We start from the raw sequence: 25,388 nt of genomic DNA, 5'->3' as shown, positions 1-25,388 counted from the left end.
GTTGTGAACAATGTGTCTCTGTTTTGCCTTCTCACAGTTGGTCCAGGGCCAACGGAAAGCCAGCTTTCCTCTGCCTTGGGAAGTGATCAGGTCCTTTTCAAGGAGACATGTCCACTCTCCCAGTACTGCACTGCAAGCTTTCTGGCCTTCCTCCCCAGAAAACAGAGCTTTGTTTTCAGTGCTGCACAGGAGCTGTCAGCAGTATATTAAGTCAGATCTATAGCCAGTAGCGTGGGCAGAGTAGGGCAGAGAGGAACAGCAACAAATAAGGACAGATTTTCCCTAATGTTTATCCGGCCTTCTGTAGCAGAGGCTTCAGGGTCAACCCAACCCAGACTTGGTTGTGGCAGCAAGAACTCGCCTCAGAAAAGATAACTGTAATACTAATAGAGCTGCCAGAGGAGCTGTGGGTAGGTCTCGGGGGTTAAGCAACCGACTGAGAGACTTTTTGTTGCCTCCAGAGAAACAACCTTCAAAAGTTGCTATGCAACACCCAGTCTTGCTGCCTTACTTTGTTCCCTGCATCCATGGCAGAAACATGGAATGGGACAGCAATTCCTGACTTCTCACCCGTGTCAGAGCAACAGAGGGGTTAGAGGCTATTGTTAGAGGGATAATGAAACCTTAATGGAACCAAGGAATCAGATCAGATTCATCGGCAAGTCTCATCTCTGCTGAGCCTAATTACCTCTTCATTAGGCATCAGTTATTGTACTTGGATAGCACTGAGCTGCCATTTATTCCATACAAGAGGCCAAGATGTTGGAATTAATTATAGATGCTTCTTTTAAATAACATGCAGCCTCTTCTGTGTGGTTGTATTGCTTATCACGTGGGAGACAGACTGGATACCCAAGGTCTAAAGTTCCAGGCACTCACAGGGCACATTCTAAGAAGCCATCGTGTGCCTTCCTCCAACAAAGCCTTCCAAAGCTGTGGCCGACCTGCCTCTTTCTGTTCTAGGTGGTTCAGCCTCTGAAATTTGCGTCTCCAACTCGTGATAATGCTGAACCCTGTTTCTTTTGCAGGGAAGAATGAGAAGGGCCCTGCTCGGAGACAGCGACCTGATCAAGACTTGACTGAGGAGGATCTGGCTAGATACGTTCAGGAACTGCAGAAGCATCAGGTTAGCATGAAGCTGGGAGGGTCGGCTTGCACTACACCTCTCCTTGCTAGAGGGATTCCCTCTGCTTCTGACACTTGGAGACTTCTGGTAGATGGGGGAACACAGTTAAAGAGGGATCTCTGTTGCCTGCTGGGACAAATACAGGTGCAAGGCTCTGCGGTATAAGCCAGTGTTGGCCCTCCCTGCAGATGCTCCAAAGGCTTCAGGGTGCTGACAGTTCCTGCCTCAGTGCGGAGCTTCACTTCTGTGCTCTCTTTCTCTAGGACACGGCCGAGAAGACCAAGAGAATGAGCACCAAGGAGATGTAAAGGGGCCTCCACACCAGAGGAGCCCAGGAGGATGGGGCCAACCTTCTGCCCTGTCCTCCAGCGCTGATCTCAGTATGCACAAGCGTCTGCTACAGTTGCCCAGTCACAGATATTTACATTGTATAGCGATGGGTTATTTGTTTTGTAATACACAGAGAATGGGGCTAGGAAAGGGGAGCAGAGCCCACCTATTCAGGGAGCTTCATTGCTGGGGCCTTGGAAGGCTGGGAGGGATTTACAGGGTCTCAGAGGCTCCTTTCCCAGAGCAGTCAGCTGCTCCCTCCAAGAGCTAACAGGGATTTGTTGTTTCCCCTTGATCTGGGGAAAGGCCGGAGGTCAGTGCTGGATAGAAAAGGGGGTCTTTAATCAGTACAGCTGCCGGCAGTGGCCTTGGCTGCAGAAATCCAGGCCCAGCACTTTTGTGGCTGAGCACGTGTGCCACAGGGCATCGTCAGCCGAGGACCCTGCTCTGCTTGCCCTCCCCTTTGGTTCGAGCTCCTCACAGCTGGCCAGCCTGGTGTGACACCTGGAAGCCATGACGCCATGCTGCTGGCATGAGTCCAGCATGTTCCTCCTTGCTTTCCACAGACTGTCCCCAGCAGCTCTTCCAGTACTTTGTGGGCTCCCACACAACATGGTTCCTTTTGACCTCATCTCACTCTTACTCTCCCTGCCCCTTCCTTAGAGGTGCTATCATATGGTTTTTGTCCTCTTATCACATTCACACGCTGACTCCCCCTTTTGGTTTTGGGTTTTTTTTAATTACTTTATTCCCTATGGTAGTAATTCAACTTTTGTATGTTTCGTAGCTCTAGATCTTTCAAGAGAACCCAGCCTGTGGGTTTTTGCTATTGGCAGCGCTGTGATGCCCGTGCACACTTTGTGTCGCGCTGCGCTCGGCCACCGCCAGCACCACCAGCAGCTTGTGAGCTCCTGCGCCACAGGGCATTGCTCAGCTGGGGATAGCAATGCCCCTCCCTCGTGGGAACAAGAGACAGGGCTGAATGGAATTGACAGGATCAGGGACAGATTGACACTGCAGCTCTCTGGCTCTCACAGCTTTAGCTACAGCATCTCTTGGTGGGTCATTTTCCTCTGACCCGTTTCTCAGAGCATCGGTTGTAGATATAAATGAAATGCTGTTTTGTTGACAATACCTCTGTAGCCTCAAGCCCATCTGATTTTTTTTCTCTCCTGCAGTTGTCAAATGTACTCCAAACACTCTCACACAGGAACATCCAGTTTCCACCTTCCCAGCCCAGCTGTGCATCCCGAGCAGTTGCTGCTTGTGACTTCCATCTTCCTGTTAGTGTGCAACTTCAGGAGTTGTTGCCAGGTGTCTGGCAGTCCCTAGTGCTCACTCAAACAAAACTCCACATGCAAAAAGAATGTTCTGCTTGAGTGAAGATCAGCAGGACTCTTGCCCCAGCCTTCCCCTTTTTGCACAGTGCTTTCCTTGGAGGGGAAGAATGAGCTCGTACCGAGCAAGTGTAGGAAAAGAAGACAGATTGTTCCCTCCTGTGGTCTTGTCCATGAGCCAGATTTGTTAAAGGCTGTTTGGTCTTTGAGCTGTTTGCCTGATGTGAACCCAGAGGACTTCCACTGACTTGGGCACATTCCCACCTTGCCATTTCCACAATTACCCCACCATGCTAGGAGGTTTTGGCATAACAGATACGGAAGGGAGCTGGTTCTTCGCCCACGGAGGGTCTGGATTTGAGAAGCTGTCACCTGTGAAGGTGAGGGAAATGAATCCATAGGAGCTGAGAGTAATGTGGACAACTCTACCCTGGGCCAGAGTCACTGTATTCTGGTGGCACTGGATAAGTGGTTGGTGGAACAGGAGCACCCTCGCTTCTCCCCAGTAGCCTGAGCAAAACAGCTTCATGTGCTGGATCTGGAAGAACATTGTTAGTAAATGTCTTGCTTTACTCTGACCCTCTGAAAAAAAGTTGGTGCCCCCCAGCTCACTTCCTTCCAGCTTGAATCCTTGAAGTGCCTTAGAGAAAACACAACAGCTTGCCTTAAAGGCTTTCCCTGGATGGAGATAGCATCTTATTATCCAGTCAGGAAAATCTCCAACTGGGAGAAGCAGAGCATGTGCAGGAAGGAAAGGCTAATCCACAGCTGAAGGGCTGTTGTAGGCTGCCTTGTGTGATACATTCAGTCGCTGACTCCTGTGGATGTGTCTGTCATTGAGGATCACTGCTGGAGACAGCTGGAGAGGTGGGTGCTGGCAATTGAGGTTTACAGAGCTTGTGCTTTGACTGAAGGCAGAGGGATGAGATGCTGCCTCGGGCAAGGCAAGCTGAGGTCTCTGACAAGCCATACCACAGATCCTAGGGTAGCCTGGGGTGAGAGCCCAGCAAACCTGCCTCCTTTTCATCCTTCTGCCCTCAAAGACAAAAACAACTGTGGGTTCTAAGGGCTAGGGTCCCCATAGGGGACTGACACATCTCTCCTCCCCACAAGGAGGGGAAGGAAGGGCAGCTGTTCGGTGGGCCGTGTACTCCTCAGCAGGCTGGCTGGTCACTAACTTCTGTGGGGGGACTTGGCTGCTGGCAAAGAAAGTGCAGAGTTCCAGCCATTGCCTTCTGAGACAAATGCTGTACAGAGTGTAAGGGGCACAGGGAAGGCTTTTCTTTTTTCTTTTATTTTTCCCCCCCAAAAATGCCAAATTTAAGCAACAAATAAAAAGTCCCACTTCTGCCTCTATATTCCCTCCTGTACGTGTGTGAAGTTTATCAGTATTCTGTAGGTTTCCTTAGTGCACTTATTTTACTTGATTTTGTAATTTTTTGGTTTTTGAACCGGGGAGGGTTGGATATTACTGCCAAATAAATGAAACAAACGTTTGAAAATGGCACGTGTTTTGCTTCATTTCTCACAAGCCTCATTCTGCACTCTCGCTCACAGATCTTCACGCGCTTGACCAGTGTGAGACACGGCTGTTTCATAGCTGGGGAAACTGAGGGACAGCAGAGAGAAGTGGGAAGTTGGAACCATGTAGTCGTTCCCTGCCACGCACTTTTAATGCTGAGGTTGCCCCACTGTCCTTTCATTAGCCCCCCCATTGCTCCCCTAGAGCATGCTCCACCTGTGCCATGGGAAGGAAAATCCCAGCAGCTCCCTGTGGGTGATGTGGTCACAAAATGGATGTGAGTTAGGGTCACACTGCTGATAGAAAGGCAAACCATTGTAGAGTAGAGATGGACAGGGGCAACTGCAATGTCCCATGGGGTATTGGAGGGAGCCTGAGCTGGAGCAGTGTCTCGTTTGGGCAGTGCCTTTCATGAAACACGTGGATCAGGTGGAAAGAACACAGAGGCAAGTAAAAATAACAATGAAAGGCCTTGATAACGTGACTTCCAGGGACAGATCTGAGGCCTTTGGCACAGTTATGAAGGAGAGCTCTAAATGTTTGTGCACTGCTACCAAGAAGAACACGCTCATCTCACTGTGATGGATGGGACATGAGCTTCGATTGTGGCAGTCAAAGCAGATCTGGGTGAGACATTAAGGGATGCTTTTGAATGCCAAGGTTAGCAAAGAGCTGGAAGATACTTCCTTGGTATTTCACCAACTTCCTCCCTGTATATATAGGAAAAGAAAGACTAGCGTGTTGGAAATAAACCAAGTATAGCTAATCTTACCCAAAGATAGGAGAACAGGCTGGTGACCCTCCTGAGGTCCCTTCTGTTTCTGATATGACCTAGGAAGACAGGACTCAGTGGCTCATGTCACCTTGAACCTAAAGATGAAACAGCCTTTAATGGTGCCATGTGGCAGGAGGATAATATCTTGCCATTCATCTCCCCTGTAATGAACCTAACAACTTCTACTGTGAGCTCTTCCTTGCAAACGACAGTCCAAGAGAAGAGAAGGCTGCCTTACTGGATTTCACTTGGTATGTTCCTTCCAAAGCTGTTTAAAAAAAACCCAAACCAATATTGCCCCTTATGTGGTTTTTTTTCACACTACATGGCCTCTTGAGTACGTACCAGCAGCTGTGTATGCAGTCTGAGCTGTGGCCTTTCCTGCCCATTTGCTGCTCAATTGCAAAGTGGAGTCTGCTTTATTGCTTTAATTTCTACTCCTAGACTTTCCCAAGATTTTAAGCAGGAATGGCACTATAAATACTTTGCTGTGTGCATCATGCATACCTACTGAAGTGAAATGATTTGTGGAGGGAGGGAGGAAGAGTGGGAAGGCTGTTGGCAACCTCTAGCAGAGGCCAGACAAAAACCTGACCTATCTGCTTATGGAGTTAAGCGCATCCGAGTATTAACAAGTTGCTGTACTGTGTAGCTATGTGGATTTAATCACAGTTGTCCAGCACTGTTAAACTTCAAGCTGAGAAATATGCTATTTCAGTGGCTGCTGAAGACTCTGGACTCCATTTGTAAGGTATTTATGAACTTTAATTCTGAAGATGAGAACAAACTAGATCTATCATAAGACTCAATTCCTGGAAAGACTGAACCGGTTCATAGGACACAACCTGGGGAGAGTGCAGGCTTAAAGCAGTACAGGAGATAAGAGCAAAATCCAGATGACCTTGCTCTTGTGCTTACATAAAAGCTCCCACAAAATAACCTGATTCAGCTGAAACAGCACAACCTTTATAGTGTGGGTAAAATTTTATCGGAAAGAAAGAACTATACTCATGTCCTTATGCAGCTATCTCTGGGTTCACATTTGGGGTTGCATCTATGGATCCATGGGGACTTACAAAACAAATGAAACGAGTCCAACGGAAGGTAGCTTCTTCATTCCCACCCACTATGGGACATGCTTTCTCGAAGGCTGGGCACAGTCCTGACAACTCTCTGCACTCAGGAGCTGTCGCTTCAGATTATTTGTAGTGTTCAAATCCAAAGTTCATAGGAGCACTAGTGGAAGAACCTTGGTTTCTGTCCACAGTATTCTGGACACCTCCAAACTCATCATTGTTATGATGATGTTGCTTTTACACTCTTGGCTGGTACAAGCATACCATGGCTTGTATGTGTTTCATTCACCGTAAGATGTTAGAGACTTTTGTGTACGTGAAGTGTTTTAAGGGGGTGGGAGACTGTTGCATTTTGGTTCCTCTATGCATCACAAGCAAGTCTGTTTCTTAAGCCCAGGCTTTGTCAGGGCAGAAGAAATTCCTTTGGGCTGTGAACCTTCTTACGGTCACCACCCACGGCTGCTGCTTCTTCCAGCGGGCAGTCACTGATTACACTGCTGTTAACCTGTGCCCGAGGGGCGACAAATCGAAACCACGAATCTCGAAGTTGCCTCCGCATAGGATTCAACCAGAGTCAGCCCCAGCTCAACCTGCATCAAGCCTCCCCGTGTTGTGGATTAACTCCTGCCAATGCCCTAGCTCGACATTAAAACTGTCTTTTCACATCCAGGCAAGGAGATACAAGGGGCCTCTCGGGGGAGGGGGGTCTCTGTTTCGGTAGCCCACCAACGGCAAGTCTGTGAAGAGCAGAGCAGACAAACCCTGGCCAAACCACCGGCCGATGGCGAGGCCGGGGATGCCACCGGGGCGCAGAGGGGAGAGGGAGCCTCTTTTCCCTGGGGTCTGTGCACGGGTGGAAACGACAGGAGGAAGGTGACTCTATTTCACTTGGAACTGGAGCTTTTGTGTGGCCCGACCGCAGCGAACCCAGCGGGACGGTGCCATTCCCAGGCCTCGCGGTTCTTCGCAGCCCGTCACGGTGGCCCCGGAGGCGGCAACAGCCCCTCCGCCGCCGAGCGCGGGGGAAGCAGCGTCTGTGAGGAGGCGCTAACCCCGCACCACCCGCCTCCGTACTGCGCCCTCTCATACTCGTTCCGGGGCGGCGGCGGGGCACCCTTTATCTTCGCCGCCCGCCCGCGGGCGCCCCGCAACCTGCATAAGAGCCTCTCCCCTCTCCCGCCTCGGGGGCCGTTTGGCTCGGCGGGGCGGCGAGCCCGGGATCGAGCATCGGCGGGGAGGGGGAGAGCGGGGTGCACCGGCGGGGCTATTGGGATTCCGGGGCGGGGCGAGCCGGGGCGGGGCGGGGCGTGGGAGCCCCCGGGGTGACGCAAGGGACGTCGGCCGGCGCGAGCGGGATGGCGGCGGCGGGCGGCGAGGCCGCCGAGATGGAGCCGGAGCCGTCACGGCGCGGCCCGGCGGCGGTGGCGGAGGGCGAGGACGAGGCGGGGGAGTCGGAGCTGGCGGCGGAGCTGGCGGCGCGGCGCAGCGCGGAGGCGCGGCGGCTGGTGCTGTCGCCGCGGCGGCTGTCGGGCCCGCTGCCCGCCGGGCTGTCGCAGTGGTTCCCGGCGTTGGAGGTGCTGGACGTGAGCGGGACGGGGCTGGCGGAGCTGGGCGAGGAGCTGCTGGCCCTGCCGCGCCTCCACACGCTCCTGGCCAAGAACAACCGGCTGGGCGGGCCCGGCTCGCTGCCCAAGGGGCTTGGGCAGGCCCCGCTCGGCCGCTCCCTCCGCGTCCTCAACCTCAGCGGGAACCGCTTTGCCGAGGTGCCGCCCGCGCTGCTGGGGCTCCGCGGGCTGCAGAGCCTCAGCCTCGGCGGTAACCGCCTCCACGGCATCCCGCCCGACATCCAGGAGCTCCGCAGGTGAGGGCAGGGTGACGGGCGGGAGGGGCTCCCCCCGCCGCCTGGGGCAGGGGCCGGGCCTTTGCCCGGGGGCGCAGGAGAAGCCCCGGCGGCTGCAAGGCAAACCCAACCGGATTTTCCCGCCGGCAGCAGGCCTCCTGACTCGCTCCCGCTTGGGGAGTCGGTTCTGTCCGCCCTCAGATGTCTTTTAAGCAGTGCTGCTGCTAAAGTGTCTCTTCGCCTTCGTCAGGTTGAGTTACCAAAACTCAAGCCATCCATCAGGCAGACCGTGCGCCTTCTGTGCTCGCCAAGTGGACACTTCTTTCAGGACTTCCTAGTCCTCAGGTAGCCGTGTTGCAGGGAAGACTCTCCTAATGACAGCGTGGTTGGTAGGAGTGCTGACCTGGAGAAGGCTGCTTTAACGCAGCCCTCTCTAGGCGAGGGCAAAATAACAGCCCCGGTCTCAGGCAGGTCACAGGCGCAGGATGGGCTGCACAGGAGAATAAAGATCCAGTTGTGCCTTACACAGACAATAGGGCCTTTCTGCTGATACAGCTCCAGTCTCATCAGGGCTCTTGCTGGCGTGGTTGGGGTTTTGTTGAGTTTCTTTCCACCCATCCAACTCATGTAGATCTGAGAGATCTTGTGAAGCGTAGAGCCCCAGGCTGTGCTCTGGTGCAGAGGTGCGGCTGCCTCTGGGGCTGAATCAAACCACCTCAGGCTGATGACATAGAAATCTATGGCTGAATCATGACAGGAACATTGGTGGGGTGGGAACAGATCCGAGGCAGGACTGGGTATTGACTGCCTGCATTGACTTGGGATGGGTGCATCTGAAGCCTGCCATTTTCTTGGGCAAGCCAGAGGCCTGTTGTACGCTGGCACCTTGGTGTGTTCTGCTGGTTTCTGAAGCCTCACACTAGCCCCTCTATGGCCCTGTGCTAAGACTTTGGAACTTTATTCACTCCAGCTTTTTGTCAGCAGACTTAGTAGAGGCGACATCTCCCACATAAATTCCAGCTTCCTTGACCCTAAGTCGCTGGATTCATTCAGATGGCTCAGCAGAGCTGCATCCAGAGGAGGCACAGGATGGTGTATGTGGGGTGCCATCTCCCACGGCCCTAGGTTGGAGGTAGCAGAGCTTCTTAAGTGCTAGTGGGAAATGGTTTTGTCCACTGGAACACAGTTGGGTATGTGGCTTTTGCCCAGATGGCACAGCATTGCACCTGTTGAGGATCTGGAGCAATTCTGGGTTAAGCTAATTGTGAGAGATGCTATGGGGTATTGTGAGTGCTAGAGAATGGCCACGTCCTTCCTGGCAGAATCAGGATGAGCTCAGGGTTGGGGCTGTCATGAAGAGAAGGAGCAATTTCTTTCTGTTCAGGAGCAGTTGCTTCAGGGATAACAAAGGAAGCGAGGCCCAGCTTCATGGGAAAAGAGGCCAAGGGAGGAGAGGAGCTGTGTGTGGGAGATGATCCACAATGCCTCTGTAGCATGCCAGCTGGTAGCATGCAGGATGTGGTTGGGATCTGACCATTGCGGCCGCCTCTTGAGGCAGAGGCTCCCTGCTGCTGCTTACATGCTCTCATGTGTGGTTGTGGTTTCTGCCTCTTTTTTTTCTTCTTCTTCTTTTCTTCTTTTTTTTTTTTCCCCACAAGAAAACAAACCTCAGCCCTGTTTTTTTTATGCTGCTGACCCCAGTATGGTACCAGGCTGCGTGTGGTGCCCCAAGGGGTTGTGTGCTCTGCTCTGTGCTGCACCACTGTTGAACTACTGCCACGTGGTTACTCTGCTCTGTTCCTCTGGCCTGCTCTGAGGCAGGGCCCCCATTTGTCCCGTCCTGCAGCTTTTCTTGGGCTGGTCGTGCTTGAACCCTAGAATGACAATTCTGAGAGGGCAAACACGGACAAGGCTATTGAACCGTCTGATTATCGTCACAAAGTGATGTGTCAGGTGGTAAAACCAGACTAGACCCAGCTTGTGTCTGTTGCCTGTGCAATCACTCCTAACCTGTTGAACTTCTGCTAACCTGTCACCGTAATATAATGGAACTTTAACTCCAGATAGCAAATCTGTGCTCCACCAGGAGCCTCGTCAGCTTCTTTGCCACGATGCCACCAGTGACTCTCCTGTATCTGAGACTGCTTAAGCAACAAAAGGCAGCAGAATGCTTGCTTGGCAGGGCTGGAAGAAAACAATACTTTCTCATCTAAGATTCCTCTAGAGGGAATCCTGAATCTACTCGTTGGGAGCCAGATAAGTTGATGACCTGACAGCCTTCAAAAAAGATAGTAAATATGTACTGGAGAGAAACTACTGCCAGGCCCTCCTCCTGCCTGCCAACAAGAGAAGTGTCTGCAGCATGAGTCTGCGTGGTGTTGCAGTGAGTAAAAGGAGCCTGAGCAAGGCCAGAGCAGAGCCAGCTGTTGTGGTAGGGCAACACATGTCTGTTTCTTGAACTGGGGGCTGGGAGGTAGGACCTGGTGTAGGTGTTGAGGCTTCCGTTAACTTCACAGTCAAGCTGCAAGTGTCCATCTCTGTTGCTGGCAAGCCAAGACTTTGAGCCTTTCTTCCATATGCAGCTTCCCATAAAAGAAATGCTTCTCATGTCTCGTGGTCTCAGAGACCACAGAGGAATGCAGGCAGCAGTTTGACTAGGCATGTGTTCCTCCTGCTGGTACTAAATTTCCTAAGGCCAGCAGTTCTCTTCTTCCCGTGACCCTGGCAGCTTCCCATTTGCTCTCGTCACTGATTATAGAGCAGAGTTGCAGAGATCTAGAAATATTTGTTGTGTTTCTAGGGAATGTCCGAGCTCTGATGAGATTTAAAAACCCACCAAAACCAGCATTCTAGATAACTAAGCCTCGTGTCTTTCCTCTGCACTCAACAACATTCCTGATGGTTTTTGAAGGAGTAGCAGGTAAGGAATCTGTGGTAAAGTTGAAAGAAGAGAAAGGTGATGGGTCTGATCTGTCCAGGGAGAAGAACATGCTGGCAACTGTAAACACAAAGGCGCTGGAATGAGAAACGTGTGCAGTGTGTTGTTACTCACATGAAGATAGTAAATCCGTGACTTTGCAGCAAGCTTTTTGTGCAAAAACTTTTCCCTAGCGTATTTGTGGTGATTTGGCAAGTTAATGAGCAGCGGTAAGAACCAGAGTCAGTCCTGCTGCTTGTCTTACTCCTTCTGGCTTCAGTCATCTGCCCCATCCTTGTCCACACAGATCTTTGTGTGTGGCTCAAGATCCTGTGTGGAAAGTGAGTACATTTCACCTGGTTCTCAGTTGCCTCCTAGGCTGTTGTAGGAGGACTGCCTATAGACATCCTGATGCTTGATATTTCCTTCATATCCTTCATAAGTGGATGATCATGATTGCTGTGGTGATGGCAGCAGGATGATGCTGATCATGAAGGACTGAATAGCTTTTGCTTCAAGTTAGGGGAAATGCAATGCTCTTTCCTCCTAATTCCACTCTAAGTGTCTGTGGTGGCCTGCAGCAGCAGCCTCTGGCTTTACGGAGAAAGGTGAATGTGTAGGCCCTGCTGAAGGCTTTTTTTAGTCATGTTGGAGCTGTGCCAGCTCCTGTATGCCCAGCACCCCTAGTTACTCTCAGCTGTCAGCATCAGTACACCACAAGACCTGATTTGTGGCATTGGCTGCTGCTGTGAATTTAGAGCAGAAAACACACCAGATGGGTGAGATCAGCCCTCTTTGCATTGCTTTCTTCTTTGTTGCCAGATAAAAGATTAGCTTAGCATAGGTAGACATAATTGTTATCTTTTCTGTAGCTTTCAGTGTGAGGCATTTTGGTCAGTCTGTCTGAGAGAGAGACTCTATTCACAGCTCCTGAGCTGTGGTCTGCACAGGCATCCCGCTGCTGTACAGGCTGTGTGTCTCCTTCCTCTGGTAATCCAGTTGGGGATGTGCTGAGGGGCAGCACAATGCTCAAGCTGGTGAGCTAGAAGTGTGGTCGTCTACTCGTGCCCGTTGTGGACTCAGAATGTGTTCATCAAGTCTGGTAAAATGCAGCTGTGTTTTTCACAGTCGATCCGTGGCTTTTGGCTGAAGGGTGCTTGGATTGTCCCCATTGGTGCAAATGTCTGGGGAAACATGTCTCAAGCGTCCCGTGAAGGGGGAGAAAAAGTCTCAAGAGCTTAAGGAAATAGAGTTGGTTCCTTGAATCTCGTGGTGTGAATTCCGAGTTTAGTCTCATTCTCCTGGCGAACGCTCTCGCGCTCAGCGAAGCGCCGGGAGCAGGCGGAAAGAGCTCGTGTGAAGCCCAGTTGTGCAAGGGCTGGGATCAAAGGCCTCAAACGCCTAACAGGATTCATCCAAGTTGTGTGTAAAGGCTTAGATGCAATGAAAACCAGAGTATTTGCCTTTATTTGTGGGTAGTATTAAGCGTGTTAGACAAGCATGCACTTAAGAATGGCTGTTGCAGTGTGGGAACAGCAGCAAGTGAAGCTTTGATAAAGATACAGCATTAGGAAATCTGCTTGCTGCCTCCCTTTTTCTTCCCCTCTTCAAACGTTTTGCAAATGGTTTTCAGACGACCGTTTGATCTCAAATTTGCCTGTCAGCAAAGGCTGTGCAGTTCTCTCAGGAATTAGCAAATCGTAGAACAGGGTTAACAGGAGTGTATTGTGGGCTGCTTTTAAATTCCTCCCTTGCCTGAGCTTCAAAACTGTCCTGGAAATTTCTCGCTGAAAAGTTTTATCTTAAAAAAGACCTGGAGCTATTTGAGGCTCCATTGTTTCTTTTTAGATTACCTATTTAGACACAGCTGTTTGATGTCAGGTGTTACATTTTATCCAAAGAAGCGCCTGCTGGGGAAATTGGTGTGTCTTCTGTGCCAAAAGATGTTTTCCCCTTGAAACATTGACTCAAAGTGTCCTGGGCATTGATAGGGTATCAAAAACACCTTCAGTTCTCAGGGTGGGCTCTTCTCACTTACCCTTTTGGGGCTTTTTGATTTGTTTTGTGCTGTATTATAACCTGGAGACCTCCGGGGCATACTGAAGTGGGAGTGTGCAGCCTCTTGGCACGTAAAACTGTAAAACTTCGCTGCCACCATCTGAATCCGTTCATAGTTATATGAGCATTTCCCTGCTCCTTTCCCAAATATGAAAGGCTTTCCACAGCCACCTTACAGCAGGGTGGTGTGAAATCCCCTGCTAGGGAGGAGTGACATGTGATGGGCCTGGCCTGCCAGCAGCTGCTTGGCAGCAATTAGTACTGGCTGTGCTGAGCGAGGGACCTGCTGGGTATCAGGCTGAAAAGGACTCTGGCTTTCTATTAGCCAATTTGTAAACATTGCTAAAAAGCAGGAGAGAAGGTGTCAACCCCATTAGTCACTCTGTCAAGTGGGTTTGGGGTTTTTTGTCCAGTTTTTGTTGAGATTCACCAGAAGACTGTGCTGCCATTCAACAGGTTCTTGACTGGTTTAGAGTTGGGCAGAGAGGAACCTCATGAGGTTCAACAAGGACAAGTGCAGAGTCCTGCACCTCAAGAGGAGCAACTCCATGTACTAGTACAGGCCGGGGATTGACCTGCTGGAGAGCAGCTCTGCAGAGAGAGACCTGGGAGTCCTGGTTGACAATAAACTAACCATGAGCCAGCAATGTGCCCTCGTGGCCAAGAAGGCCAATGGCATCCTGGGATGCATCAAGAAGAGTGTGGCCAGCAGATCAAGGGAGGTTCTGCTCCCCCTCTACTCTGCCCTGGTGAGGCCTCATGTGGAATACTGTGTCCAGTTCTGGGCTCCTCAGCTCAAGAGGGACAGGGAAGTGCTGGAGAGAGTCCAGTGCAGGGCCACCAAGATGATGAGGGGACTGGAACATCTTCCTTATGAGGAAAGGCTGCGGGAACTGGGGCTCTTCAGCCTGGAGAAGACTGAGGGGAGACCTCGTTAATACTTACAAGTGTTTGAAAGGTGTATGTCAAGGGGATGGGGCAACACTTTTTTCTGTAGTGTCCAGTGACAGGACTAGGGGTAATGGGCACAAGCTGGAACACAAAAAGTCCTCCTTAAGGAAAAACTTCTTCCCTGTTCGGGTGAGAGAGCCCTGGCCCAGGCTGCCCAGGGAGGGTGTGGAGTCTTCTCTGGAAGTTTTCAAAGCCTCCTGGACATGTTCCTGTGTGACCTGATCTAGATGGACCTGCTTTAGCAGGGCAGTTGGACTAGATGATCTTTAGAGGTCCCTTCCAACCCCTACCATTCTGTGAGACAAATTTTATTAGTGTTTGTCCCATCTTGAAACTCGTTCATCCAGAGCCTGCATGGCAGGTTGGAAGTACATCATTTATTCTAGCTTCAAAGATAGGAACTGAGCTTATATTCCTTTAAGGCTGGTTGCTTTCTGGCTTTTCTGAGTTCCTGGACTGACTTTTGAGAGCACAAAAGAGTTGCAGCCCTCACCCTGTGTAAACAGTGATTCCTGAGACTTTAGCTGGCTGGTGCAAATAACTATGCAGATTAATGATTGTCAGAGAAACTGAGTCTTGGTGTGAAAGGTTGGTTAGAAGTATTCACTAAGATCAATCCCATCTCTGCTTTGGTCCTCCTGTGAAAACCTATTGGTAAATGTTGTGGGTTCCCTTGTTGCAGGCTCTTTTGTGAGTAAGGCAGGCCTCAGCAGTGCTTTTGCTCATCTTCCCAAGCAGCATACTGCCTCCTGAGTTTGACAGCTGGAGAGCCAGCATTGCCTGGGCTAGTACGGTATGAAAATCAGTCTGGGAGTGGATGAGCTGGGAGTGAATTATGACTCTGGTGATGTGGTCAGCACTCATTGCGAAAGGGTCGTGTCTCTGGAAAGTCCTTGCCTGTGTCATGATGAGCTTTGCTCAAACATTTGTTGACACTTTGATGCAGAAATGACTGTTGCTCATTTCTCTGTTTAGCTTTGCCAAAAATAGGCAAGAACCTTCTTTCTAGCAAATCGTGTTTTGAGTGACGGGAGTTACAGATTTCTTTCACCTACTGAGCAGTGTTTCAGTGGAAGCTATAAGGATATCTTTGCTCTATTGAAAATAGGTTTCTTTATAGTTTCAAAACCTATTCCCTGTGCTTTTTTTTGAAATAAATTTACCACCTAGTTCATACCCTATGTTGGAAATTCTCAATTTGCTCTACTAGAGTGGGCTCAGTGAGTTGTTAGTCTACTGATTTCAACAAAGTGATTCAGAAGACAGGTAAAAAGAAAACAATTTTTAAGAAGCCCTTTGCTGCCACTGAAAGAGTTAACTTACATGATGGATTTTGAGTTTGAGACAGTTTGTATAGTCTGATGTTGAGGCTTCATATCCTAGCTAGTACAAACTGAATGTTCTCACTACCCAGACTTTGCAAAGAATGGATTGGAAAGCTGTAAGTAGTTTATAGGCAGTGTTTTTCAACACTTACTTTGTGCAGCAACCTGCTCTTGAAGCTTACTCAGTTCACTCCTGGAAATTAATATCAAAGACATTTTTTACCATCTATTTTGAGCCCCCCCTTCTCCTTCCCTGTTTGTATATAGTTTTGTGCAGTGTGGCTTTATGGGCATCGTTGTCTTCAAACACAGAGGACAAAGAGTTAATTATTTACTTTTCCTCTGAAGGGGAAACTTGCACACATCTAAACTTTGTTTAAACAAAGTCTAAAAATCCACATTTCTAGAATTCCCTTGGCCAACAGTTTTTGGTGTGGGTTCCAGCATTGGAATGGCATTAAAATACGCCTAGGAATTGTAGGGTCAGCAATTAAGTCCCAAGCGAGAGCCAAGCAGCCTAAATCCACCTTGGGAAACGATGGAGGTCGAAGGAGGAATCTTGGTTAAAACCCCAGGCTTTGTTAGGGGATCAAAATTTAATTTAAAATAATCTCTCTTTGATGCAGTCTCTGCACAGCAACCTGCCTCATACCCCAACTCCTCACCCACAGGTTGTCTGTGTAGAAGAGAGGCTACTTTGGAGCAATGGGGCTTTGCTGGTGGGTTTTTTTTCCTGTGTACTTTCTTGTGTGTTCAGAATAACCTCAGAAAGTGTAGTCCCACTTGATCTCTGGGCTGAAGCAAGTATAGTTACATCCTTTCATGTAGTCAGGTTCAGTTTAAGGCTGAATTTTGTGTCCACTTTGCAAATTTCAGTTATTTGGCTTGCTTCAGACATACTCCATAAGGGTAAGTGATTCCAGGGGAAGTTAAGCTCCGTGAGCATCTCCTGGTGTGTTGCAGACGTCTGTTCTGTTCTTCGGTGTTGGGCAGATGGACCTTTGTGCTGTGTTAGTGGCCCCAGTAGCCCATAAAAGCAAAACAAAAGCATATGCTGTTGTTAGGTCTTTGCGGTTCAAGTTTCTTGCAAGAGAGAACCAAATGAAATAGTTGCTTTCTACCTTTTTTCTGCTCCATCCCAAGGGAAGGCTCAGGGAGGAGCTTCTCTGGTGCTCCTCACGTGCTGTGACACAGTTGCAGGGTTCAGACCTTCTCTGGGTCAACCGCCACATCTCGTGGGTGGTTTGGACTTGTTTCTCTTCTTACCCAGTTGTATCCATAGCCTTTCGCAGTTGTTGGGGTGAGAGGAAGGTGTCTCCTATTCCAAGGAGGCTGTAAGCTGTTCTTAAAGAAAAATTGGTGAAGCCTGGATGGCTTCTCTTTCCCTGACCTGCAGGGAATATGTGATGGATCAGAGGGGGCCAATGTACACTGCAGCTGAGCAACTACCCTGAGTATGTATTGTAGCTCTTGAACCAGCACATGCAGACAGGACCGTGGGATCCACCTTTTTCAGGCATGGGAAAAAGGGATGTCTGCACTGTGATTAGCAACGGTGTCTCTTCCCAGACAGAAGTACCCAAACTGAACCTGCCTTTGCTCTTCTTCCAGACAACATCTGAGAGCAGGAGAGAAAAACTGTTTGAGTCTGTAAAATAGGGACCTGAAGCTTTTATGTTGAAGACAAGCGCCGGCCAAATTTTCTTCCTGGAAGGCCAGGGATGCACGGCAAAAACTGTCTACTCCACCTGGCAGAAGGGATCTAGTGCCTCTCTCATTCCTGTCTCAAATCCACCGAGCTCTCACAGGACATGCAAATGATTTATTGATTGATTTATTTTATTTAGGCCCAGCTGCAGTTAATCCCAGCTAATGCTTTCGGTAGCTTTGGGCCCCGTGACTTCAGCGTGCTGAAATCTGAGAAACTGCGTGCATGTACTTGCATGGCTCAGGTACACTCCGTACTGTTGCAGCCGTGTGGTGTCGGTACGTGGACTGTGTCAAAACAGGACTGGCTGCCTCTGACTTCTGCTGAAAGGTTGCAGTTAGTCACCGAGGAGTCAAATGGTACCGTAAAGAGCTACTAGCAGTTGCGCAGGGCCAGGATTTTCAGGGAGAGCCGCTGGTGTCTCTTGCTTGGAGCTTGCTGAAACTGAGAGCTCCCGCTGGCTGCAGCAGGAGCTGCAGCAGTGCTGCAGACCTTGTGTGCACAGGCTGCTCGTCCTTGGAAAGAGGAGCAGGAGGGATTGGTGTAGGAATGAATAGTTGTCTGGTGCCTAGTAGCGGTGGCTGCAGGAGGCTGGAGGTAAATCTCAACATCATCTGTTGTGAAACAGCAGCTCTGTTGTAATTTTGATGTACAACTCGTCTGTTTTTTTCTTTCCCCAGCAACTTCTCCGATACATAGTCATCTGTAAGTTTTCTTTAAGAAACACAGGGAGATGAGAAGACCTAGTATTAATCAAAACTGTAAATTACCTTAATGAAACAACACAGTGTTTTCTCTTTTTCAGTTTAGAGTTTCTGTACCTTGGAGGAAATTTCATTACTTCAATTCCACCTGAACTAGCAAACCTGCCTTCTCTAAGTTATCTAGTTCTGTGTGACAACAAGATCCAGAGCATTCCACCTCAGCTGGCACAGTGAGTATTTAACTGTCATCAGCCACCAGCTCTAATTGACTCTTTGAACTTTTTCTTCTGCATGTGTGGATCAAAGCACCTGGGAGGACCTAGGCTGTTGTGGTGCACTGCAGGCAAACCATGAGTATATCATATAGAAATCTCAGTCAAAGGTAAATGGAAAAGAAAATGGAAAGGAAAAATGTCACCCAAGTACGAACTGTAAGGTGAATTAATAGATTTGTACAGGGAGCCCTGAGAAGGACCTGGGCAACTCAGAAAAGGTAGAATTGCCTTGCTACCTTCTTATTAGTGATGAACACTTGATCTCTTTTGTCTTTCACCCAAAGCCCTTTTGTGTATGCTTTTGTATTCCCTTGGCATTTCCTACTGTAGGATCTCAGAACGATTTAGTGCTTGTTAAATCCTACAGCACGGCTCTAGAGAATAAGTTGCTGCTTTATCTGTTGGATAATGGGGGGAAAAAACGCTGCAAACTCTGTACAGGTAGCCTAAGATGGGAAGTGAAAAATTGAGTGTATAGCTGTAACCCCTAAAACAGTTGAATGATGACATGGTTTTCAGAGTTGGAACTTGTAGTGGGATTGTTCTTGACGTACAGCATCCAATTGTACTGGTTTGAGAGCATCTCTAACACTGTTCTGGAGCATTACTTTGTGCTTCCTGAGAGAGGAGAACACCTCCAGAAGCCAAAAAAAACTGCATGTCACCTGTGCTGATGCTAGCCTGGCTTGACCTTGCTTAGCTTTTGAGATCTGGCAGTATCTCAGCACAAGGTGCTGCAGCTGCAAGCTGTGAGAACATGGGGTTTTCCAGAGTGGGCTGCCTACCAGCAATCATCTTTAATGCATGAGTGAGAGCAGGTGACTTACTCAGAATATTGCATGGAACAGTTTTTCATGCATGCACTGGGTACAAGGAAACATTATCTCCCCTGAAAGCACTTGAGTGGTATATTTTTTGATCTGTGCTACCTCTTTTGGGATGTGTTTTGGGGGAGAATAGTGAGGGAAACAGCAGCATGTTGAAGACTGCTTCTTTAACAGGCATTCCAGAGCTGAGCCAAGTTTTCTAGAGCATTGTGTGTGCTGGGCTAACAGCAGCTCTTTTAGCATGAATTTGTGCTGTAAAAGGAAGAAAAAGCCAAAAAAAGAGAAATTGGTAGGAGAGAGGAATCACGTCTGTGTAATAAAGTTGTGGAATGATTTTGCTTCCACATCTTGACTGGGTTTCCTTCTCCATCCTCAGGCTGCATTCCCTGCGTTCCCTTAGCCTGCACAATAACCTGCTGACTTACCTGCCTCGAGAGATCCTTAACCTGGTCCACCTGGAAGAGCTGAGCTTGCGAGGGAACCCGCTGGTGGTTCGGTTTGTCCGTGACCTGACTTACAACCCCCCGAGCCTTCAGGAGCTGGCGGGACGCACCATTAAAACTCGCAACGTTCCCTACGCGCCCAGCGACCTCCCGGAGAATCTTGTCCGGTATCTGAGCCTGGCCAGCAACTGTCCCAATCCTAAATGCGGGGGTAAGTTCACCTTCACTGCTCTGCTTCCTGCTGCTGTGCGATGGGTTTGCTTTCCCTCTGGCTTGCCATGGCTTTGGTGGGTCAGTCAGGTTAGCTGTCAGGTTATTTTGTTGGCTCCAGACCCCCCCCCTGCCTGCAAGGTTGTCTGTAAGGAACCTTGTTCATTTAAGAATGATGTTTGGAGTTGTAGCGCTGCTTGAATCTATTTGCATAGGAATGTTGGACACTGTTTCTGTCAGAGTCCTTGCAGCTTATCCCAGCATTCTGCAGTGCTTTTGTGGTCTGGAGCTTCTGACCTGTCTGCTGTAAAATAACTTGGACCAAGTAACGGACGGAAGAACTTTTGCAAGCACTCAGGCTGCTTTCCTGGATGGAAAAAAGAGGAGAAAGACTGTAGTGCTTGGCAGCCACCAAAAGCAACTTGTTTAGCCCTTGCTTGGGACTGCTGGAGTGTAGTTCCTGGAAGGGGGGTGGACTTCATAGAAAAACCTGGAATGCCTGGCCTTAGTTTGGCTTAATGCTTCATCTTTATCTAGAGTAAATGATCTGTGCGTTTAGCCTTTAGAAGATAAATGAAAACTAAATAATAAATCATTAATTATTATCTACCCTGCAGTTATAATGCAGGCTGTTATCTCCTTACGGGACAATATCAAAGCATGCTCTGTAAGCAAAGACAGAAGGGCTGTAACTTTGTGTTGGAAGGGAAAGAAACGTTTCCTTTTTTAGAGTTCTGCACAGCTTGGGCACAGTGGATTGGTCGTGCCCTTTTTTTCAGTTTTCCCTATGAATTAGCACAGTACTGCAGCGTTGTTCTTGCACTGCAGGAGAAAAGCTCACTCCAGACCAGCTAGGGTTTAAAACACCACTGGAAACTTCTGAAAATGCCAGTGTCTAAAATCCCTTGCTGTGACAGGAAGAGAGCGTAATTGTGTGTTGCAGCAACAGGGTTGCCATGGAAAGCGGCATCCAAACCCAGCGTGGCGACTTCGCTCGAGCAGAAGAAGAGTGGAGCTACGAACGTCTGTTTGGGAGCGCATTTCTAGTAGCTAGTGGAAGAGGTTTTACAAGTTGGGAAACAGAAAGGACGAATTAATTTGGTGTTTGAGAAGTTTGCAAATTCCCAGCCTGAGGTTTCTGCCTAAGGGTCAGAAGAAACGGACAAACCCTTTGGAAGTAGCCGAAGTAGAGCATGTCGTTCTGAATCAGCTGTTGGATACAGTTTTACAGGGAGGGGGTTGGTTATTCCGTTTTTGTTTTTCACTGGGAAATGAATTTCCATTAACCCCAGTAGTTCTTGTTGTACTCCCAGTGTCAGTTAAATCCCAGTTTAAGGCACGTACAGCAGCCACCACTGTAGCAGCCTCACAGAGTTTACGTGTTTCTGTCGACGGGATCTCGAGTTGACATTGTTCCCTCTGCCCTCACAGGTGTCTACTTCGACAGCTGCGTCAGACAGATCAAGTTTGTTGACTTCTGTGGGAAGTACCGCCTCCCACTGATGCACTACCTGTGCTCCCCAGAGTGCTCCTCTCCCTGCAGCTCTGCCTCCCAGAGCTCCACGTCCCAGAGCGAGTCTGACTCTGAGGACGAAGCCAGCGTCGCGGCGCGCAGGATGCAGAAAGTCCTCCTGGGATAACGGGGAGGGAGCCGGAGGGGAAGGACGGGCAGGAAAACGCACTCAAAAAGCAATAACGGAAGAGCCTCTGGCCCAAAGGGCTTATGAGAAACTGTCCTCAAGTCCCCATAAGGGGCAGAACATCTTAGCAAGCCTAGACTTGCTTGGCGCAGTGCTACTTAGGAGAACTCACTCAGTCGCATGCTGCCTGTAGGGTGCCTGGGGTTGTTAGGAACATCTCCTGTCTGGGGCATAACCCTCCTCGTGCCTCCTACGGGCCCCAGAGGGGGAGTTGTTCTCACTGGCAGATTGAGAAGGGTTTTAATATGTGACACCTTTTTGTATTTCAGTTGTCCTACAGAGCAAAGGAGACTGTCCAGGTCTTTTAACACTGTAGTGAATCAGAAACAGGCTAATGATGCCACGTGAGTGATGTGTGGACCCCAATGTTTTATGTAGCATGATTCTTTGCTGCCTCCCTTGATCTCAGTCACAGTTTTTACACCCATCAACTAAAAATGGGAGTCAGGTTTGTTTTTTTCAGGAGTAGATTCTTCCAAAGTCTGGTTACTCTTCCTTTGCCTACAGGTGTAGGGTCTCTGTGCTGTTACTGATGCTACAGCCATCATAGAACTGAGCCACCTTTTTTCTCACTTGTAATAGGAAGCTGCTCTTAGTGCTTCCTCCTAACTGTATTTGTTATTTTTTCCTCCCTCTGCCTTTTCCCATCACACCTGGAGTGTTACTATCTTTATGGTGCCTTCAGAAAACAGACGAGCTGCTCTACTGAAACTTAGTATTAGTTCAGACTTGTGACCATACACACCCGTGCAAGGGACCAGATGCGATGCTCTGTGTCATGTTTTTGAGTCTCCGCTTACTGGACCAAATCTGCTTTTATACCTGTGAATTGCAGGAAGGATCTTGATTGTCATTTCTTGTTTCTAAACACCCATGTTCCCCTGCTGCACCGCTCTCTCCTGTGCTTGGTAGAGTTACCTTTTGTCTTTAAGGTCACCTGCTTAAAGTAGGCAGCAGCTTAATGAATTGCCAAGTACTGAGAGAAGTGCCATGAAGGATGGGCTCTTTTCTGATTAATAATTTGAGAGGAAAAGCCAGTAGGGAGGCTAAAAGGCATCTTGCACGAGGGAGTTTGGAAAGCTCTTCCTTATTTATTTGTTTGTTTTCACTTGCTCTTGTTGTAGTAGCTTTGGCGATATGTTGGATTGTCCAAATAACACCTTCGGTTATCCAAAATTCTGTTTAAAGGAAAGCTGCAGGAGATAGCTCAGAATTTGTAATCATCGAGAAGTACCTTATAAAATTAATACTATGGATTGAGAGGTGTCTATAAATCTGCTTCATGGGACCGTTGCTTGTTTTGCTCAGTGAGAGCTTCCCCTTTATATTTCATGGCAGACAGTCCTTGTGATGCAGCATCAGACAGAGCAAATCCAGCTGTGCCTTCGAATTCACAAGCAGAGCAGATACATTACGTTAGGAAGCTAAATGAACAAGAAGAACTTTTCTTAACCCACTTTGGCCTTAAAAAAGAAAGTGAAAAGCCTGTGAGCCTGTGCTGCTCTCCTGCATTCAGAGAACCCCTGTACCTATTTGCATATCTTATGGGTGGCTCTCTGTTAATGGTCCCATTTAATTACATTTGACACTTTATATATAATTAAAGCACTTTGATAATTCTACTCTTTGTAACAAGCTTTAGTGGTTGTTTTTTTTCGTGGGTTTGGAGGGGTTTTTTTTCCTAACAGACTACATTTTTTCCTTTCATGTGACCCTGAAGAACAAGATCTGTGAAACTTTGTACGTTCTGGTCTGTCTTGGTATGCAGGTTGAACTTCTTGCCTTGCATTTCTTTTGACAGCACTACTCATTTTCCCGGTTTCCTTGGGAGAGAACTGGAATTTGAAATAAATTACCTGGCTGTAGAATAGCACCCCATCCATTACTAATCACTGTGATGTAGTCTGAAGATTCCCCACATGCACGGATGAATCCACAAGGAACTAAATTGGATGCGCTATGTGCCTTTCCAAGTGACTGTTTGTTTTCAAGACACTATTAGGTACATGTGCAAATGCTGTGAGGTTTGCCTGGGAGGAAGAACCTACAGATTTTTGAGAGAAAGCCATTGTATGCTGTTAGTTAAACTTCACCTCCTCTTTCGGGCGCTTCTTCCCGTCTCGAGTGAACGTGGTCATAGCAATGCTGGAGGGCAGTAAGCTGATTGCAGAGCCTCAATTTAAAATGAGCTGCTGGTACAACAGCAGCGAGAAACTTGAATGGTCAAGAGCTTGGCTCTTCTGCCAGTGAAAGTGAATCACACAAGTTGAGATCTTGAGATCTTTCAAGCTCAGGGCCATGAGGTGCCGCCTTCCTTTCCTCTCTTGAGCAGCAGCTGTCTTGAAGCCATGCGCGTTTTCTCTTCACCAAGTCAGATTTCCCCACGGTGCCCGATTGCACAGTAGCAGCACCTCTGCGTGTGACAAAGACCAGCGGTGGATGATTCTAATTTAGCTTGATCCCTATCTGCACTTTCCTCCCTGACTGAACAGGCATCCCATATCTGCCCCAGTTCTAGTAGGCTAATTTGTTTTTTCACAGCTCTTTAGCTGTAGCTGGGTCAAGACTCGACAGCTTCTGCAGTTAATATCTCTATGCATTTTTTAGCCTTGATTAATCATCTCTTAAAAATATAAATACATACAGTCCTGAATATAGCTACCAATTTTTCTTCTTGCTGCTGGGCTTTAAAGTGCAATTCAAGTAAGTCAGAACTTAAAACAATCTAAGACTTGTAAGCAGAAGAAACGGTGGGCTGGTTGTGATTTGTTTTTTTACCTTGGAGGTGGGATTTGAGAGGGCCGGGGCTGCAGATTTGTACTCTAGTGCCTCATGTCCTCAGCCCCCAGGAGTCAAGGTTTTTTTCCAGCAATTTTTAGCCCCCAAAGACTGGAAAATGCATTGGGCTGTAAAATAGGCAAGACAAAACTTGAAGATACACTGTTGGATGGTTCCTAGTGTCCCTTTCTCAGGGACCCTGAGAAGCAGACGGTGCCTTTGCCAAGCATTGTAGCTTGTCTCTTTGTCCGTTTTAAAGAGTGGATTTCAGCTCTTCCAGATGCATCTCCGAGTGAAGTCTTCAGTCAGTGTTTTGCTATCGGTCCTCTTGTTGCTACAGCAGCCCAGCACGTCCAGCTTTTGAAACTGTTCTTATGCCAAGACACAAGTGTTTGAAGCAAAGTTGCTCATTCCCTCTTCCCCGCGGGGCCTGGGGCCCTGCCTGCATTTATCCTCTGCCCCGCCGTCTCTTGGCCAAGGGGAGCTGCTGGTGCGTTTCTGAATGCAGGTACTTGATGTGAACAGTGGGGTCGTGTTTTAAAGGAAGCAAAATATCAATTTGACTGGAAGCAACCTACACAGTTGCCAATCCTTTTATGTTTCTTTAATAAGAGGTGAGACTCGAGGAAGTCAGTAATGAATATTGAAACATACTCTGAAGTGGCCAGATGCAGTTTTTCACGGGCTTCTGTCCTGGTCATTTTAAGTCTTTGAAATCTTGTGTTGAATTACAATGGGAGTAGGGGGGAGGGAGGGGAGAACCAGCTCCTTTTTGTTCTTTGCTCTTGTTGGCGATAATGAATGGAAGGAATTTAATCCAATGAAAGTAATGAAACTTAATCCCTGCAATGTGTCTTTGTTACCCGGTCCAAAGAACTATTTTCATGCATCTTATTCATGCCGTGCCCTCCCTCCCCAGCTGAAGATACTTCAAATAGACTGCTTCAGAATGCACACTAATACAGCAGTAAGTCTATCTTGGAAACCTTTCTATTGATTATTTCATTTGCCTGGCTGACTAGAGGATTGATCTTTTATTACTAGCCTGAACAGTGAGGGTAGAAAGGGTTCTCATCCAGCCCTCTGGTTGGGTTTTTATCAGGAGCATTTGTTTCAGTAAGTCTTGAAGTGCCTTATGTTTTTAAAAGTGTATTTTGCTAGAAGCATATGAATGTAGAATATATCTTAACAGTATTTCATTATGAGCTGTAAAACAAATTGCAAATACTAAACCAAAAATGTTATTTCTACAGTTGTCTGTCTGTTATTTGCCGGCCTCTCGATTCTGGTGTGACTGTAGGCAGTGCTTTTGCAGACTGGTAATATTTAAAACCAGGGTTATACATGGTTGGGGAACAGGTAAGATTTGACCTGCTCTTTGTAAAACCAAAGGTAGGTGAGAGTTCCAAAGGGACGGCTGAAACTCTTGGCTTTTGAAACCCACTGGTGACAGATCAGGATGTGTCACACACTAGAGCCTGGTTTA

General features: G+C 48.4%; 2 protein-coding genes across 2 annotated transcripts in view; both read left to right on the top strand.

Annotated features, from left to right (window-relative positions):
• FSTL1 (follistatin like 1) overlaps positions 1-4,298 on the top strand; it is a 56,284-nt gene extending 51,986 nt beyond the window's left edge. The window contains exons 10-11 of the mRNA XM_062005386.1: positions 1,029-1,126; positions 1,390-4,298. Of these exons, the coding sequence (XP_061861370.1) occupies positions 1,029-1,126; positions 1,390-1,434 (143 nt within the window). The 3' untranslated portion in view covers positions 1,435-4,298. The remainder of the gene's footprint in view (positions 1-1,028; positions 1,127-1,389) is intronic.
• A 3,213-nt stretch (positions 4,299-7,511) lies between these two features.
• On the top strand, positions 7,512-25,118 carry LRRC58 (leucine rich repeat containing 58). The gene is made up of 4 exons (XM_062005373.1): positions 7,512-8,027; positions 17,771-17,899; positions 19,148-19,425; positions 20,856-25,118. The coding sequence occupies exons 1-4, from the start codon at positions 7,522-7,524 to the stop codon at positions 21,062-21,064; spliced, it is 1,122 nt and encodes a 373-aa protein (XP_061861357.1). The 5' UTR covers positions 7,512-7,521; the 3' UTR covers positions 21,065-25,118.
• The last annotated feature ends 270 nt before the right edge of the window (positions 25,119-25,388 follow it).

This window comes from Colius striatus, chromosome 1 (assembly GCF_028858725.1).
Source record: "Colius striatus isolate bColStr4 chromosome 1, bColStr4.1.hap1, whole genome shotgun sequence".
Taxonomy (NCBI): Eukaryota; Metazoa; Chordata; class Aves; order Coliiformes; family Coliidae; genus Colius; species Colius striatus.
Note: the sequence above shows the minus strand (reverse complement) of the source record. Positions and strands in the feature narration are given on the sequence as shown.